General features: G+C 39.1%; 1 protein-coding gene across 2 annotated transcripts in view; it reads right to left on the bottom strand.

Moving 5' to 3' along the window:
* The window catches only part of GRAMD2B (GRAM domain containing 2B), a 51,532-nt gene that overhangs the window by 9,229 nt on the left and 24,199 nt on the right, over nucleotides 1–18,104 (bottom strand). For both annotated transcript variants that reach the window (XM_074931445.1, XM_074931444.1), the window contains exons 2-9: nucleotides 9,987–10,109; nucleotides 7,832–7,919; nucleotides 7,452–7,518; nucleotides 6,385–6,488; nucleotides 2,449–2,544; nucleotides 1,386–1,457; nucleotides 1,185–1,265; nucleotides 413–524 (exon numbers count right to left, since the gene is read on the bottom strand). In XM_074931445.1, the coding sequence (XP_074787546.1) occupies nucleotides 413–524; nucleotides 1,185–1,265; nucleotides 1,386–1,457; nucleotides 2,449–2,544; nucleotides 6,385–6,488; nucleotides 7,452–7,518; nucleotides 7,832–7,919; nucleotides 9,987–10,109 (743 nt within the window). The remainder of the gene's footprint in view (nucleotides 1–412; nucleotides 525–1,184; nucleotides 1,266–1,385; nucleotides 1,458–2,448; nucleotides 2,545–6,384; nucleotides 6,489–7,451; nucleotides 7,519–7,831; nucleotides 7,920–9,986; nucleotides 10,110–18,104) is intronic.

The raw sequence follows: 18,104 nt of genomic DNA, 5'->3' as shown, positions 1-18,104 counted from the left end.
AGAATGTTATTCGTATAGATTAGAAGAAGATACACTGTGACTTGAACTACTTTAGAATAAGGGGGTTTGTTTGTTTGTCTGTTTTTCTTTTTTTTAAAAGCAGGAACATCTCCTATTTTTATCTCTACTAGCATAACTGATGGGGGATGTGGAGAGCAGATAGTACATGGAAAGCAACTGGAGGTAGTAGTGACAAATCAGATCCACTGCTAACCAAGTCACTGCCTAAGTCTGGATTGCAAAGGGATATAATAACGGGAACACAGTTATTGTGGCTTTGAGGAAGACCTTAAAAACCATGTCATTCTCAAGGACTGTGGAGAATGTAGATTCCACATCAGAAGGGGATTACAGAAGCAAAACTGAGAGATAACACATTCTCATTTTCTTGGGGCCCCATGATTCCACTCACCTTGGAAGCATTCCAGCTCTGGTGTCTGTGAGCCTGTGCTGCTGGACTCTTCCATCTCTTGTCTCCGCTGCTGCACAATTCCGTCCAGATCAGAATAGTCTTCATTGAAATCCTGATGGGAAGAAAGTCACAAGAAAGCCCATCCCTGTTCTAAATCTTATTTCCTCTGACTTCCCTTTAGAAACTGAACCAGCAATTACAGATTTAAAACTGTTTAACCAGGAACAGTCTCTGATATAAGATCAAGTTAGCAAAATAAGCCCTATATTATCACCAGAATTCAAGCCTCATCCCCTGACTTAAGTGAAAAGATTTTAAGTCTCTATGTAAAAGAAAGACTGTTAAGTTATACAAACTGAGAAGTTCAGGACAGGCATTACTAGAATTAAGACTCTGGTTGTCACATGTGACTACACAGGTCTTTTAGATGTCTGAACTGGCTCACAGAGGAAGGACTGCAACTACAAACACTTGAAAAACTGTTCACGGCAGAGAAGAAGCAACTTTCAGTAGAGAGTCTGGTGAAACCTGACTGCTAAGGAGAGCATACAAATGTTGGAATATATACAAAGCATATTTATGTATGTATACTGCATGTGATCACATCAAATTACACCTATGCTAATCATTCCACTGCTTCCTAATGTTGCAAAACTCATGGAAGTTCTAGAAACAGATGTCATGATTTCCTTCAGTTTCTTTTCTTCAGACATTATAAGTAATACTTGCAATGAAAGACGCCATGCAACAAAAGAACATCTCATCCATTTACCAAGGGCAAAGTAGTAGGTCGATCAGCCCTGAAGCTGTTTTCTGCAGAAGAGGGATTTGGACTGTTGCCCATGCTTGTATCCTGAAAAAAGCAGCAGTGTTAACAAGGAATACACTCAGAAACTACCTACCATTTAAAAGAAGAAAAGCAGTAATACTGAACACAAAGCTACATACCATCTTCATTCCCATTAGTACTTACCTCAAGATGTCTACAGATAGATTTCAATAGCTTGTAGGTGGCATCTCTGGAGAGTAAGGAGACAAACATGTACTGGGAAAAAAAAAGTTCCACAACTGTTTGAGAAAAAAAGGAAGCTTGCACAGAAAGCCTATAAAACTGATAGGTGGTTTTGCTCATCAAGTATCTATTTTCAAACATATAGTAGTAAAAACCTCCAGTCCTTCTAAGCCTATGACTCGAGGTTAATCACAAGGAACAAAGAACAGGCACATAAAAGTTACCATGTTCTGCTGCAGGAGCCAGAGCATAGTCCAGAACTGTTCTTTTCTTAAAAAGACTTTGCATATTATCTTTTATCTACCCATTTAAAAAAAGAAAAAAAAAAAAACACACCAAAACCCCATAGTTGGTTTTTTTTTTACAGTTTCCTGCATCCACAAAGGATCTGTGCAATGAAAATAGTCTCATTCTAAAGTTCTAGTATCTAAGCTTAAGATAATCACATTTTCTACTGACTGATGCAATGACTATTCCTGAGAATCACTGTAAGCAACAGTATTTTGTGCATCTAAGGTACTGCTGGTCAGGTAAAATACCCAAGGAAATAAAAGAATACTGTCAAAGCTGCCAACAAGGCACGTAACCCTATGCGCATGCACTTCCAGCTGTTTCAGTTCCTCCAGTGCTACTACACATCAGTCTTGGAGAACAGGGAATGTTAGATTACAGAGAGCAGGTGGCAACCAAAGATTCTGTTTCTTATTTTCTCATCAAGTTCTACATAGCTTTGTTCACTGCAGATCCAAAGAAAAAACACAAGGAGTTAGTAAGAGGGAAAAAAAAAACCAGTCCTTGCCTGGTACAAGAGTGGAGGTAGAAGAAGCTAGAATCATCCCCTAAGAAACCAGATCCTCCAGGGTCCTAAGTCTAAATGCTCACATGCGACCAATTTCTTTTGCTGTACCAGATGGCCAATTGGGACTTTCAAGAATCCCTCATATTACTACCAGAAAGTAGGGAGGGGGGGGGGAAAAAAGAAAGCAGGCAGAATGCAGTAGCTTTGCCCCTTACCAGTACTTACCCTATCTGTGACTGTTGCTATGATCAGAGCATTTGGCACAAGAAGGGCAGTTTTGGTTTTCTTCAAAAGTGTCACCGAGAGCACAGGTATACTAATCTGAAACAAGATCAATGCAGTTTTAGAGTCCCAATACATGGATAGAAATCTGCACAATCTTTCATGAGGAGCCAGCCTACTGACTGTGATAAGCCAGACCTCCAACACTCTTCACTTGAAGATTTCTCCCCTATGTCTCCACTAATATTTCGTATTACTATTTCTTATCTGTTTTTACTTCTGTTTTTATCAGATGCCAATCCAGGCTTTTGTCTGTGTCTTCCATTCCTGGTCCCTTCCAGCTACTATATAACTACACGCTTAGTGCACTGTAGATCTGTAGAACAAACCAGTTTTAAAGATAACCTTCTTTGTTTAGAAACAAAATATTTCAGAACAGATGAGACAAGAGCAGCTTGTTGAAGAACGAACATAAAAGTCTTCTCACTACTTACAGGTCCTTTAGTCTGCAACAAGCAGCTGAGTAAACAGGTCGTCCTTCAGTAAAGATCCAATACCCACACACCCACTGACTAACTTAAACTGATTCTTCTGCATGCCATCCAGATTTGTCTACATTTAAATTGAAAAGTTCTCAGTTTTCCTTCATGCTTTGTGTTTACATCCAATTCCATTAGCATAATGTCTGCTAAGTTTCAAAGTATTCCACTTCAGATACTCTGTATGGACTCTTCTTATTTAAATTACCTGGCTTGACGTTAGGCCTACAGTTTAGCGAGTTAGGCAAATATAATAATCCTGGATACTCATGACTAAGCTACAGCTCTTGCTGAAAATTTCTTTGGCACACACTGTCACAACTACCTGAGAAATCTGGAAGCACTGAATTAAAAACACATCATTGCAGAAGGAGAATGAAGCTACTCTGTGCAAAGTTTCATTAAACCTTGTTAACTTTTGTTTAGAACAGCAATGCAAAGTCATGAAACAAAAAATGTATTTGTGTACATTAGTCTGGGTGCAAGATTGCCAACCACTGCTGAAGCATGGCTACTGAAGTGTCTGCTTGTCATCTAAGGGCTGGAAACTTGTGCTTTACTTGGTACTTAGTCTTGCTAAAAAAATTGTGCTAACAGGAAAAAAAACAAATCAACCCAAAGCATATAATTTTAATTATTCTTAGTCCCAAACCTGTGTCTAAGAATCAGTAAATCTGGTCATCATTTGTTCTATTGAGTATTTTATCATGTCAGCTCCATTTGTCCTGCTTCAGAAGATGTTATCTTTCAAAAATGGGTAATTAAACAGGTCCTCCACTATACTTTTTCTTCTTAAACTAGACATTGTTATCATTCCACAAAGTTCTTGCAACACTTTTCAAAATAGCTTTTTCTGGGAGTGAGGAGAAGGGAGCAGCTACCATGTGCATTTAATAAAAAATATGCAGAATCCTCAAGTAGTCAGAACAGAATCTGCATAACTTTAAAAAAAAAAAGCAAACCAAAATAAAACCAAACCAGATATTTCAGCAGAAATCCTGCTAATAGTTATGATAAATAAAGGCAGCTTAGAAGTTTTCAGGTGAACTGGTTCAGTTCACCTCAAAGAACTTTAAATCAGAGATGTTAATGGCATTCCACTGCATGCTATTTTGATGGATAACATTACTGTAATCAAGACTAAAGTGCACTTAACTAGGATTAAGTACTTGCTTACTGCACTGTTACCCAAGCATTACATTAAAAGGGTAAAATCACTGCAAAGTACTTTCTTTATATCTGGACTAATAATTATTTCAGGAAAACAAGGTTTACCTGCAAGCAACTTGGAAAGCAACTAAAATATGTAAGATAATGCTTACTCCAGGAAAGACTCAAGGCAAATACAGCACCAAAACAGAACTACCTGGAAAGACAGTGATGTTTTTCAAACCTGTAGAAGCAATCTTTTACTTCTGAATATGTACAGTGTTTACATTGAAGACCCAAATCTTCTGACCTGCATGGTTATTCCCTCCACCAAAGCTTTCAACAAAAAAAATTTCTGCAGCAGAAAAACCATGTTGAAAAATTTCTTACAACATACAGACCTGCCATTTCTCACAATAAAACACTTTATCACTAAGCTTAAATTGTTTTACAAGTTCTAAGCAATGGAGGTTTTGTGTCTTGGAAACTCTGTCAGTGTATTGACTGCTAAAAATGTTCCTCTTCCTGTCAAGTTTGATTTCCTCCTCCCCCTCGCATTAATTATTTTTCATTACATCCTCACTTTTCCTGCTTTTTTGTTGATGGTATTCCTAAAAACTTGTGCCTGCAGTATGTGACTGAACAAAGCTTAAAGTGTGTGTTGCAGGGGTAGTAAAAGACAGCTGGAAGTAAATGATCAGGCCTATCCCCTTCACTCTGAATTTCCCTGCAACGTTTTCTGAAAACAATGACCCAGAATTTAATAATTTGGAATATTACTATAGCCACATTTACAGATCCTCTCTACTGTACCCTATCTTGTAACATGTTTTCCCTTTTCATTGTATACATAAATATGTATATATTCCTGCATTTAAAACTCTGTTGACAAAGATAATTTCCTAGTACTACATCATTGTCATTCTGCATGTACTTTCCCAGGTTTTTCCCATCTACTTGGTAGAGTTCTGCTAGATATCTGTATAAATTTAGCTTAGTTTGAATTAGAAAGCTGTCCCACAGTTTAAAGTAGTCACATTTGTTCATGGTGAACATGAAATTGTTAGTACAGCAGCTTCAATTTTAATGAAACTAATTGCCAAGATAGGCTGTTATTAATTATGAATGATGGTATCCAACCATTTGTTGATTTCCTTTGTGTCACATGGCTTTCACCGACATACACACCAGCCGTATTAATGTACCGCCTACAACTACTATCCATTTTCTTGTGCTAAGCAGTAAAACACAATAATCTATAAGGTCACTATGAACAATGTGTTGTGAATAATTTTAAGCATTCTTTAAGCCTATTCCACCTTCTTCAAAAATAAATGGTGTTTCATCAAAACGGTTGACAGCAGAGAAATGAGATACAGTCAACTCCTAAACTGGTTTCAGCACCCACAAAAGGTCTGGATCTAATCAGGAACTTTGCTCAAGGAAGTACTTGAGAAAGACGCCAAAGAAATCCTTGCAGCAAATCGAGCTGTTTCCCAATAAAAGCTCAAAAACAAAGCAGAGTTTATGTAAACAAAACCACTCCAAAACCTCCAAATAACAGAACACAAATCTTTTTGGAAAGGCTTTATCTGAATGCATATCATTCACCACAGGGGGCCCAGTCTTAGATGGGTCATATTTGAACCAAGAAAGAGTAAAGATGATCTTGTAAATGAGAATCTTCCCAACTGTTTATGTTCCTTTTCTGCTCTTCATACTAGGCTCACACGGGAAAACCTAGCAAAACTGTTTTTCCTTCCCCATTCTGTCTATGCAGGAGTGTTAGAACCCCTCCAAGACCTTTGTCACTCAACTCACAAGCCAGTTTTAGTTCTTCCTCATTATCTTAATATGCTTGATCATTCCCTCCAGATCCCCGACTGCAGTCTTGTAATCCTTATACTTTTCAACCTTCATTCCTCCTCCTCTTTTCCATACTTAGCCCAAGGTAGATTTTTGTACAGTTTGTGCTACATGGGCTTAGCAATGCCCTCACTGCTGCATATCAGATCCTTTCCTTTCATCTGTTTTTTTCAGACAGAAATTCCTTAAGAGAGAGACTCAATCTTTAATAATAAGAGTGCTCCAGTTCTCGAATGACTTTTGGACATCACTTCTGAAGACTGATTGTATTCAGTAACACTTTGAAGTGTTAGTAGTAGTCTAGCCTTGCATAATCATGTGAACCTCTGATGATGAATACATTGTTAAATAACATTACTGTTCTGTACATAAAGATTTTACTAACCTTAGTGTCTTTACCAAAAACCTTGGAATGGAAGCAAATCCAGTTTTCAGAAAGGAATAACTTTCCTTGGTACAGAATTTCTTTCTGCAGAGCACAGGTAAAGCCTGAAACAAATAGATACTCTATGTATCTTTACAGTAACCACAACCCAAGCCAATTCTTATCAGTGTGACTTCTGTTTTGATTTTTCTTCAAGTCATAATACGTTTAGGTTTATACCTTTTGATAAACATAGTTAAACTTACTGAGTATTTCAAGGTTTGACAAATACTGACAAGCTCAGAAGATTTCACAGGTTTAAGTTTAGACTCAAAATATCTGAAGGGCAAAGACTGAAATGCATAACATGCAACTCATTCCCAGAAGCCAAATATCTTTCCTGGGAGAGTAACACCTAGCTTCCTATAAACTTTTTACCTAGCTTTCACGTAACTATATTATGTAAATGCAAAAGCTTAATGAAAGGTTTTAGCTTTAAGCTTTTAGCTCTATACCAGTTCTCTGGACTAGATGATCAGCAGAGGTACAACACATGTAAAGTAATACTGCTTTTACCTCACAGTCATTGAGCAAATAATTTCTCACTCATGAATCAATTTCCCTGTATTCAAGAAACATTTGTTATACATCTCTGTGTAGAATTCATTTATTATAACTACCACAGAGAACAGCAGAATCTTTAAATTTTAAGTCCTTCTCCTACCAGTGTTTTTAAATCTTGAAGCATCACCATCAAAACTCAAACTAGTCACTTGACCAGTGCTGTCTCAATTAAGTAGTGCCTTTAGTAAGGAAGCTTCAATACCAAAAAATGTCGCACAAGGTTACTCCACTAAGAAGTGCAAAGCAGGCTACAATACCCAAAGACGCTCAACATCCGAAGATTTAAGTTTTGCAAGATTACAACAAAACCACCGACCGCATGCAAATGAAGACCCTGAAGCTCTAGGCAGTTGAAGTTTAAGATTTTGAAAATCTAGGTAGCCCCTCTCCTACATCACTGCAGTTGGCAGGTAACAACGTATCTTAGATTCACAGTAAGCAATGACATGGGGGTTAATACTTACTTTGTTTCAGTGGCTCATCAATGGGAACATCTAGAAACAGCTTATGAAACTGTGCATTTGCCTTCAGCTAAAAAACAAAAAGCCCCACCCCCAGAGACACATGCCTTATTAGATAGTCTTGTAATCAGATGACCCATTCCACTTCCTGTCCTCCCAATATCTTCTCATTTTGCCCACTTGTTTTACAATAAATCCTTATTTTTGCTATGTGGTTGTTAAATCTGTATCCTGCTTTACCCAAACTCTAAAGCACTGATGAAAAAAGAACCTATGTCCTTATACAATCACAAACTATAATATTGCTAAACAAGGGGGCTCCCATGGTAGTTATGTATTTAATCTTACTATATATAAACAAACAAGTCCATTCTCCGCCCTACCTGATTTGAGGCACGTTTTTTCCTTTCAATCTTGGAGTCACTCTTGATATCCATTGTCAGGAGTGGACTATCTGTGCTGTTCTTTGTCCTAAAGATTAAAAAAGTCGTCCCATATAAGGCTGGCCTCAGTTCATTAATCTTGGTAAATCAGCAACAGGACATGCTTTTTCATGAAACATGCTAATCCTTTAATAACTACTATGTGATTCATCAATGATTATGCAGCAATAAAGAGGAGTGTATCTTATTCTTAAAACACACCAGCCATCACTGAAGATCTTTTAATTTAGAAGGAATATTCTAAATTATTAATTGTAAGGAGGTAAAAAAGTTCAAGATATTTTTACAACAATGAGTTATCACAGCACTTAGCTCCACATTTGTTTGTTTCTTGTCAACATGTGAAATACCAACACTAATTGTGTTACTTACCAATGCAAGGTAAAGTAAGATAAAATGTAGCAGCTGAGAGTGCAAGGTAATGTACTGAAAGTTATGAACTTGTATTACAAAATGTGAGATCATTTGCAAAGTACAACAGAGAAGAAACATAACTGCACAAGTCAGAGTGTAGCTATGAACTGTGTAGTATAGTGTAATGAAGTCATTAAGACAGCCAGCAATTTCAGAGGAGATGAAAGTGAATTGTGAATGCCACTTGTATAGGAAGCTGTACATGTACAGCTCCAGCCATTCATAATGGAAAAAGAAAACTAAATAAAAACCCAGCAGCTCTAGAGTAGAACAAGTACAGAGGGAAGTCTCTGCAGATGGCTGGGAAAATAAGTTTAGGGGTTTTTATACAGGAGGAATCAGTGGCATAGACTATTCAGAAAAACAAAAACAGAAGTGAGATAACAGTGTATCATAAATCAGGAAGAGAAGAACATTATCCTGGAGAGCTGTTTAGCACATAACAAAAGCATATCAACATGCTATAAAATTAAGGTAGCTCTTTTTTAGAGGCCTTCAGATGCACACTGAAGAGCAGAAGGGAAAACACAACACAGCACTCCTATACTGAAAGACTTGAAGAACATGTGCTAAACTTCAGTGGGGCAAGAAAGGTGCTATGAAAGTTTCCATTACTGCACCTTATCCTGTACAGCAAATCTTACCTAATTTCCTAAACTTGAGAGGTTCAGGGTTTCCAGTAAAAACTGTAAGGGTGAGAGACCTTACTGTAAGAAGGTAACTGTAAGAGAACCCCCAAAGTGTAATGGAGATACAGCTGGATTTAGGAAAGAGATCGTACAGCAGGTCTGATTTAGACAGCAGTGTGACTGGCTGCATTATCTCAGGTGGTCCCTCACAGAAGAAAATTCTAATATACATGTATTTGTGTGCCTATGTAAAGTACAGGTCAAACTGAAATGAACAATGAGCCTTATAAAAAAATCTTATGCCAACCTATCACCAGCACACAGGCAATTACATTCTGAGTAGTAAGACTGCAACAAGAGTTTGGAAAAATAATCACATATTTATTCCAATACCTGCTCCTCAAAGATGCTTCAGGAAATCAAGTGCTTTTTAAAAAAATATCTGCCTTGTGACTAAAAGCACTGTCAGGTTGTCTGCTGACTTTTGCATCGCCTGCTCAGTTGACAAAGTGGAAGGGATGCAATATTTGTATTCAAGACCTCCAAGAGGGATTTTAGTATTATTTCATTTTCTTTTTGAAGAGTTTCAAATTCCAGTTCTCCAACAAAGAAAGGATTACTGGTTTTGCAGAGACATTACAATAATCTGATGCAATATACAGCACAGAGTCCAAAATTAAAACTTTTGTTATAATTTTACCATGGACAATCAATATTCCAGCATGGAAGTGTCCTGGGAACAACCCAGCATCCAAACTGCAGCTCAGTTTGATTGCCTGTCAAATTGACTGTGAAACAGATGTAACTGGCATTGGCACCAGTGTATTTTTTCCCAAACAGGGAAGCTAAACCAGTCCAAAGTCTATTTTGACTGCTCGTGGTGGGTAAAGAGCAACCCCACATCAACCCTGAATCCTGTTTACTTGCATAGTGTGCAAGCTAACCCACAACTAGGATGTCTGATAAATCTTGCTATTCAGTGTACCTTCTTGAGTGGGTTGTAACCATTGTGGTTATCTGACCAGAAGCAAACAGAGTATTTCTGACATTACCTAGCAACATCAACTTTTTTACGGTCATCAAAATACTCCATTTCAGTGGTATGGGTCTGCAGCAACAGAGCAGGCAATTTTCCTGCCTTTCTCTTTTCATCTGTTCCATTTTCTCCATCTGAACTGCAGAGGGGAAAAAAAAAAAGATAGAAATTTGTATTGCAGGATTCATGCCAATATCAAATGCCACTAAAACATGTTGACAATACAGCACATATTAAAGAACAAAACTCTGACATATCTTTTGTATTAAGGTCCTGAAAAGTCTTAATCTACTGATTTGACAGCATTACTCATCTGAACAGTATTCTGAGCTCCAGTACTGGAATTTCAGAAATGGAGAGAGGAAAACTGAAATACTGCCATGGGTATTCCAGCACTCATAAAATTTGTAGCTCTAGCTTCCATTCCAAGAAGAATGTCTCATTTAGGAAAAATGCATTCCATGTTCAGTACTCAGACCCAATGATTAATGGAAACTAATTTGAATGGTAAGCTGGGAGAAACACATCCTGCATGACAGTACCAAGAGTTTAGCAGATTATTTGTGGGTCAACGTTGCCAGAAGAAACTGGGTACTACTTTGCCTCTTGCTTACCTCTTCTGTAAGAGTCTACCTGCAGGATTTTCACAATAAAGGGTACTCTCAAAGTATCAAAAGCACTGGTTTTATTTTACAAAAACAGCACTGCCACCAGAGTGTGTTGCCTTTTCACAGCACATGACACTGCCTCAGAAATGTATGAGGGAACTAGACTCTAAGGGCTAAAATGTGCCATCACAGCCTTTTCCTGGCTTCCCTTTCTATAATTTTCGAATGAAACGTTAACTCAGAAAATTCAGAAGAAAAAAGCTGTCATTAATAACACGGTCTGAAGAATGACAAGATATGTCAAATACATACACACACCCTCCTTCAGAAGACTAAAGCCTCAGAAAGACTACAGGATGCTCTTAGGATTAAATAAGAAAGCCAAACTATGTTGCTTGTTAATGTAATGCCTGACCTGAATTACCCCATATACAGAAGCTTTCCGTTACAATGTTTAATTTCTGCAATTTTACAGCAATAACACTAACCGCCATGTGACAGTGTCTTTACAATAAAGTTTCTTTTCCTATTAAGACAAAAGTTTTGCTGACAGAGGTTCCCAGACTAATTTAATCTCTCTTATTTTAGGAAAGGCATAAAAAGATCCATTCCTTTGATTACACTTTGGTGAATAAGATCAGAAGATGCACCTCAAAACATCTTAACTGAGATCTAATGAGGTGGTATCCTACCTTGCAGCTAAATTAGAGCTTATGTCACAGGACAGAAGCCATGGAGTTTTGCCTTACCAGTGCTGGGACTTGTTCTCACAGGTTTTACGTTTACATACAGCAACTATTCCCTATCTAAACCTTTCTCAATCCTTAGCACTCCCCACTGCAGGGGCACTGCACTGACATTTCCTAAGTCACATTTTGTGTATACTTGGACAGGTTACAGCACTAATAAAGTCAATAAGGGAAAAAAACAATTGTATCCCCATCGCTTCACTCTTGGATTGGCCCTGCCTGACCATAAGGCACCAGGCTTTTATTTTCAGCCAACATAAACTAGAATTAAATAGGCAATTCAAGAGATTCAAGCAGAACCCAATCTTTTGCCTGAAAAACTCAAATAAACAATTTTATGCTATTTGAGATATTAAGCAGAGAGAACTGCCAATCCAAGGTGCTCCCCACAAGCATAGGGGAGCTTGTATTCCAAAAGTCTGAAAATGTCTTAGTCACAGTCTTTATCTGCTGTATTTCTGTTCCTCAAATTCTTGGGCCTCAAGGGAGGTCAGAGAATACCAGACTTGGGTGGGATGAGGAACAAAGTGAGGCAAAATTGTCAGGTTCAATCACACCTGCATTTCAGGAGGGCAGTGCAGCACGGACACTCTCAAATGAATAAGACTACATGACACAGTGGTATTTTTAGGATGAGTTAGATGATTGAGTTTATTGAGATGTTTGAGCCTGGAGCGTGCCTGGTGTCCATTATTGCCTTGGGCAGCCTGCTATTCCTACACAGTAATGCTGTTGATTGATCAGCAGCATGTATCACTTTGTACTACAAACCTGTTTTAAAAAGTATACCTGAAACAGTGGTTTTAGTGTTCACTTAACACTTGCCAGCATGGTTAGATGCTTTGTTACTCTTAAATGTTTCGTTTACTGACCACTCATATTTTCTTTTCCCTCATCCATAAAGTAATCCCTACTTTGAAGTTAAATCTATGAGCCTGTTCTATCCTGTCTGTCTTTCCAATTAACCACTACTATTCCTGAACCTCTACACATTCCCTCTAGCTGCCTTCAGATGGCAGAGAGCTAGGGCATCTCAACATGCTAATCCTGTTGTGTGTGGAAATGATGAGCTACCTCATGCCAGTCTGATCACCTCTCCAGGACTGTCTTCTGCAGCTGAGAAGAGGAAGAATATACCCAAACACAGCAAGAGTTTTCCAAAAACATCTGAGGCATGAGGAGACTCACCTGTGTAACACATGCCACTGACAGTAGCAACTGGGTGTATTCCTGCTAGCTGATATGGTTTTGCTGCCTATCCTTCACCCTACCTCCCATATGCTGCCTTCACATAATAAAAAACTACATAATGATTTGTCTTCATGTTCCTGATAGCTGTTGTGCGGAGCTATAGTTAAGTTCCTATTAGGTGTCTCTACAGTATCAGAAGAATCTTAGCTGACCCTCAGGAGAAGGAAAGATCGCAAGTATGACCTAAAACCAGTACAATATTGTTCATCAAGTCACAAGCAAATTAAAGCACTCCTTACATTTTCATGTGCAAGTCAGGATTCATAAATGCTTTGTAAAAAGAGCACAAATGTCAGCAATCCATGAAAAAAAAAAATTAGATCAAGTGCACTTTAAGTGCTGCTTGCTACAACTCTTAGCAATAGTTGCATGCAAGTGAACTGCACTTGCAAATACCAGGGCAAAGCATGAAAACTTTGTGACATCAAGACTTTGCTGATATGAAAAGAAACATTTTTCAAATTGAACGTATATTGTGCATTTGGTACTACTACCAAGCCTATCTAAAATAACAGCTAAAATGCTTCCTCTAATTTCCAAATAAAAAACAGTTGTCAGAGTATTTTCAAAACCGAGGTCTGCGCTTACTATGGGATAATAAGTTAAAATAAACAGTACTTGAAAGCACTCTAACCAAACTTTTTGCAAGAAATGTTTTCCTTTTTTAACCATACACCAATAACTGAACTGAGTTTAAGTGAGATTAAATCACAGAAAAGGGAAAGTGATGTGAAATACATTAACAAAGGCAGTGGACTGTTTCATTCTAATGAAGTACAGCATGTACTTTATTTGTCAATGTATTTTAAATGTCAGAGGAACTTCACCTCTTCTGATTTGAACAGTTTCTGTGAAACAAAAACTTTCTGACCCGTGTGTCAAGTTCCTTGTACTGCAGAAAGTTTTCTGAACTTCTAAAGGTTTTCTTGTTTGGCACTAATCTTCTCTGGACCTGAAAAATTCAGACTTCCTGTAAAAATTATGCTGTGTCACATTAACGGGGATTTTTCAAGAAGAAAAAAATTAAATGCAGTAATCTAAAAGATAAGCTTTTTCCCTGTTCCCTTCAAAACTAGTTTGAATAAGAAGCACTGAACACAAATAATGTGAGAGATGTGCTAATAGACCACAGTTTGGAAAGTGAGCCTTAAAGAACAAACGTTGTCTTTGACAACCTCAATATAGTCTTACTGAACATGAACACTTCTCAGGCATATGTAAGAGTCATCAAAAACTCCAGCACTGTACAGTAGTTACTGTCTTTAATTCCCCTCAACCACACAAATCTTTGTACAAAGCTTCCTTAGATCTGCCCCAAAGGACAACGATGCTACTTGGTCTGCATGATAACAGGTCTAAAAAATTGAGAAGACACACTGAGTTGACAAACCAGCCCCCCAGCCCACAAACTGTACATCAGTTACATAGGAGGAAAAAGGCATGTTGAATAACCAGAGATGTTAGCTACCTCTTCAATTGTTTGCGAAACTGCAGCCAAACCAGTATTTCCCTAGCGTTCAACTGAGTGAGCACTGCTGGAACATTTCCTCTGTGGATGGAGCATACATATTGGATCATCATGGTAACTTAGAAGCCCTGTTACCCTGCTTCATCTCTTTTATACAAAAAGGATTCATTTTGCAACAGCAGTTAGACTACTGTATTGCAAATGATGAATCAAAAGAGTGCAGAGTAATTTCTCCCCTACTGTCCACAACCATGTTTGGTACAACATAGGTGGAAATATAAAAAAACAAATGCAATGACATTCTGTATCTTTTGGTTGTTGGGTAGCTATTGGATTTACTCAGTAGCTCTTAGCAGACCAAAAGGATTTGACAAAGGAATCAAAGTATGCAGAAGGCTCAAATACTAAGAGATGGTGTTATTTAAACTATTCTTACTCCTAAACATGAACCTATTCAGATAAAGGAATTGATTATACTTTCAGAAACTAAAAGCCAAAGAGAGAGTCTCACAAAATTTCAGCATCCCAAATCAAGGTGACAGACTCTGGCAGGCTTAAAAGCAGAGGAGATGGAGCAGGATAAAGAGATCTATCTAGGCATCATCCAGGGGACATACCACCAACATGCTTCAAGCAGAGATGACTGCAAGGCGGTAAGATTAAATGTGTTAATGCTTGAAAGGACTCCCTGCTGCCAAGCATGCTGCAGTCCAGAGACCTCCCCCTCCGCATACTTTACTTGATTTATCACACACTGAATGAGCAATCATCTCAACATTCCTTTTGCTACACCTAAAGTCTTAAGCGTCCCTTCAGAACTTATGTCCCATATCTCCACTAAACATCTTTTCTACGCCACACCAGTCTGAACCACACTTTTTGAGATGCGTAATCAGAATCCGGGTGCTTTATCTGAAGATCTTGCTTTCATACCTTACACAGTCGAATTACTTCACTCCTGAAAAAAAATACCTTTTCCATTGTAAACTCTCCCACTGTCCTCTTCATAGCAGATGAGAGTGGTCTCTGTACAGTATAAACTAACAACAGTGCTCAAGTCGAGGTTTTAGAGGTTGTCTGTTTCTACGAAGTCTGGTCACTCAGAAGCAAAATGTCTCCAGTAGCTCTACAGCCATGCTCCAGTGTTACAAGGCACAAGGCACTGATCACGGAAGAAAATACATCTCCTAAAAAAACCACGCCTCAGAATAATGTTGATTTAATCTACTCCTAAAACCAAGTATCGCTTTTACCATGCAAATGGAAAACCAAATGTTAACTACCATCAAGACTCCAAATCTATCAAAACAGGCAGAAAATGAGCTACAGCTACACTAATCACAAAGCAGCAGAGAGCTGCTTAACAGCTGCTATAATAGGTGTTAAGGATGGCTATAATGTATGCATTTGGTATTTGTGTAATTCCATATACATAGTACAGAGCCTTTAATTAAGGCTGAAAAGTGAAGGAAGTAAAGCAGCTGATTCTTAAGTAATACAGTTCCTATTGTCCTGGTTTGAGACCAGAGGGCAACGAAGCACTACAAAGCCGTTCACTCACACCTTCACCCTCAGGAATGGAAAGGAAAAAATGAAGCAAAAGGCTCGGGAATTGAGATAAGAAGAGGGAGGGATGACTCACCCATTACTGTCACAGGAAAACTTGTTAGGGGAAGAAAAAGAATATCACTTTAATTAAAACACTAACAACACCAACACTTGAGTGGGACAGTGAGAAGCATTATCACATTTAAAAAACACCTCCCCCCACCCCTCCCCTCTTCCTAGGCTGTTTTCTTCCCAATTTCTCTACCTCCTCACCACCAGCAGCACAGGGGGCAGGGAATGGGCATTAAGGTCAGTTCTGCCACTGCCCTCTTCAGGGGGAGGACTCTTCGCATTCTTCCCCTGCTCCAGTGTGGTGTCTGTCATGGGAGACAGTTCTCCACGAACTTTCTCCAACATGAGTCTTTCCCACAGGCTGTACCTGTTCCTGAGCTGCTCCGTCGTGGATCTGTCCTGTGTGTTGCAATCCTCCCAGCACCAAACTGCAACAGTGTAGTTTTCTTCCCTGAAAGTCCCGGCCTTCCTTGGACACAGCAGCCACCTGCTCCAGTGTGGGGTCCTCCACAGGTTGCAGGTCAGCATCTGCTCCACTGTGGACCTTCATGGGTAGCAGGAGGGGGCAACCTGCCATCTAACCATGGGATACAGCAGGGTCTCTGCACTGGCACACCTCCCACCCTTCCTCATCCTTCCTTCCACTGACCCTGGTGTTTGCATAGAGGTCCTCCTAGCAACTCCTCACAACTCCCACTTCTCCTCCCAGGTTCCCCTTCTTAAAAACATTATCACAGAGGCACAGCCACCAATCGCTAATTGGCTGGCCTTGGCGAGAGGTGGATCCAACTTGGAGCCAGGGGAGCTTTGAGAAGCTTTTCAGAATGGGCCACTGCTGTAGCCCCCTCCCCTGCTACCAAAAACCCTGCCACACAAACCCAGCACACTTAGATATTTTGTATGACAGGTAACAGCCAACAGATGTATTTATGCTGAATATGGAGAGCAGAAAAGGATTAATGAAGGAGCAGAGATGTGAAACCCTGTAGGAGGGTGTGGTGGTGCAATTCTTATCCCTCCCTGCCCCTCCTTGTTGGGCTGCTTGGTGCTAGGTGTGATTCCATCTACATTCCCCCGGGGCCATACACCAATCTGCAAAGATAAGGACTGATATCGTTAAGGACCTTGGCTCCTGCCCCCCTCTGATTGCTAAGAAACGGTTATAATGGCCCATCATCTCCTGATGGCCTGGCACACCTGTGCCTGAGATGTGGTCAGATGGAAAAACAACAGGGTTGCATGTTCATAAAATTCTCGTGCAACTGCCGGAAGGCACCAGATAGTATTTGACAAAAGTCAATTATCTTGGACCCTATAAACTGCGACCACCAGAGAGACCCTTTGAGCTCTTCCGGATCGCAGCGGCCTGTGACCAGCATCTCCCCTGAGCTGGGACGCCTCTCAGGTACCAAAACCCTTACGGTGTCGTCTGCTCCAGACGGAAGGCCAGGGTGAAGTCCACCAACCGCCCGCTGAGGAATGCCAAGGCATTGTAAGTATTTGTTCTAAACTAGAGAGGGGAATTTTCTTTGAGCTAGCTTCTATTTAACCTGTTCTTTCCCCGCTTATTGGGGGGGGGTGTGTGTGGGTATGTACCCTTGCCCTTGTTCCTGTGTGTGTTTGTCCCTTTTGTGTTCATTTTACTGAATCCAAATACCTTTGTTTCTGTATGTATATGTCTGTGTATGCGCATGTATATATATGTATAAATTAAGGTACCGTTAAGTAAGTTAGAGTGAATCTTGTAATTTTAGAATCTGTGAATAAGTCGCTTCTCTTTCTGAGTTATTTTGTATTGATAAATTGCTGTTAGTTATTAATAAATAGAGATTATTTTTACTAAATCATTACCGTGTCAATACTTTCATCCACGACAGAGGGAAAGGGTCAGTCTGTTAATATGAACAGGTATGAACCAGACTGAGATTTAACTGCCTCAGGTTGTTCAAGGAACAGGCTAATTCTCTTCTCATGAGATAACAATCAAACATGGCATAATGGAGGCAAAGTTATACAGCTGCCTGTTAACTGAATATCATACGCATATGGATGGCCACACATGCACATACACCATGTGTTTCTGCATTTTTAGGATGAAACGTGTCTGCAGGCACAGGTGGAATTTTGATGTCAGCTAGCACCAAAAGAGAATCCAAGCTAATTGTTAAAGACTTTTTTTAAAAATTGTGAATCTTATTTTATATATCAAGGTAATTAATTTCAGAAATATTTACTGTGTACTATTTCACAGCTATCTTTTGGAACACAATTACTCATTTGTCAGTAGTTTCATATGTCTGTGTTGTTGTATTATTATTATAAGGATGAATGAGATTTTTGAGTTAACACTGAACAGAAACTCCTCTGACACTGTTAATGCTAGAGGAAGTCAGTATTTTTCCTCAACTGAATAGACATTTCACATAAAAACCAGATTA

Source organism: Athene noctua, chromosome Z, assembly GCF_965140245.1.
Source record: "Athene noctua chromosome Z, bAthNoc1.hap1.1, whole genome shotgun sequence".
Classification (NCBI taxonomy): Eukaryota; Metazoa; Chordata; class Aves; order Strigiformes; family Strigidae; genus Athene; species Athene noctua.
Note: the sequence above shows the minus strand (reverse complement) of the source record. Positions and strands in the feature narration are given on the sequence as shown.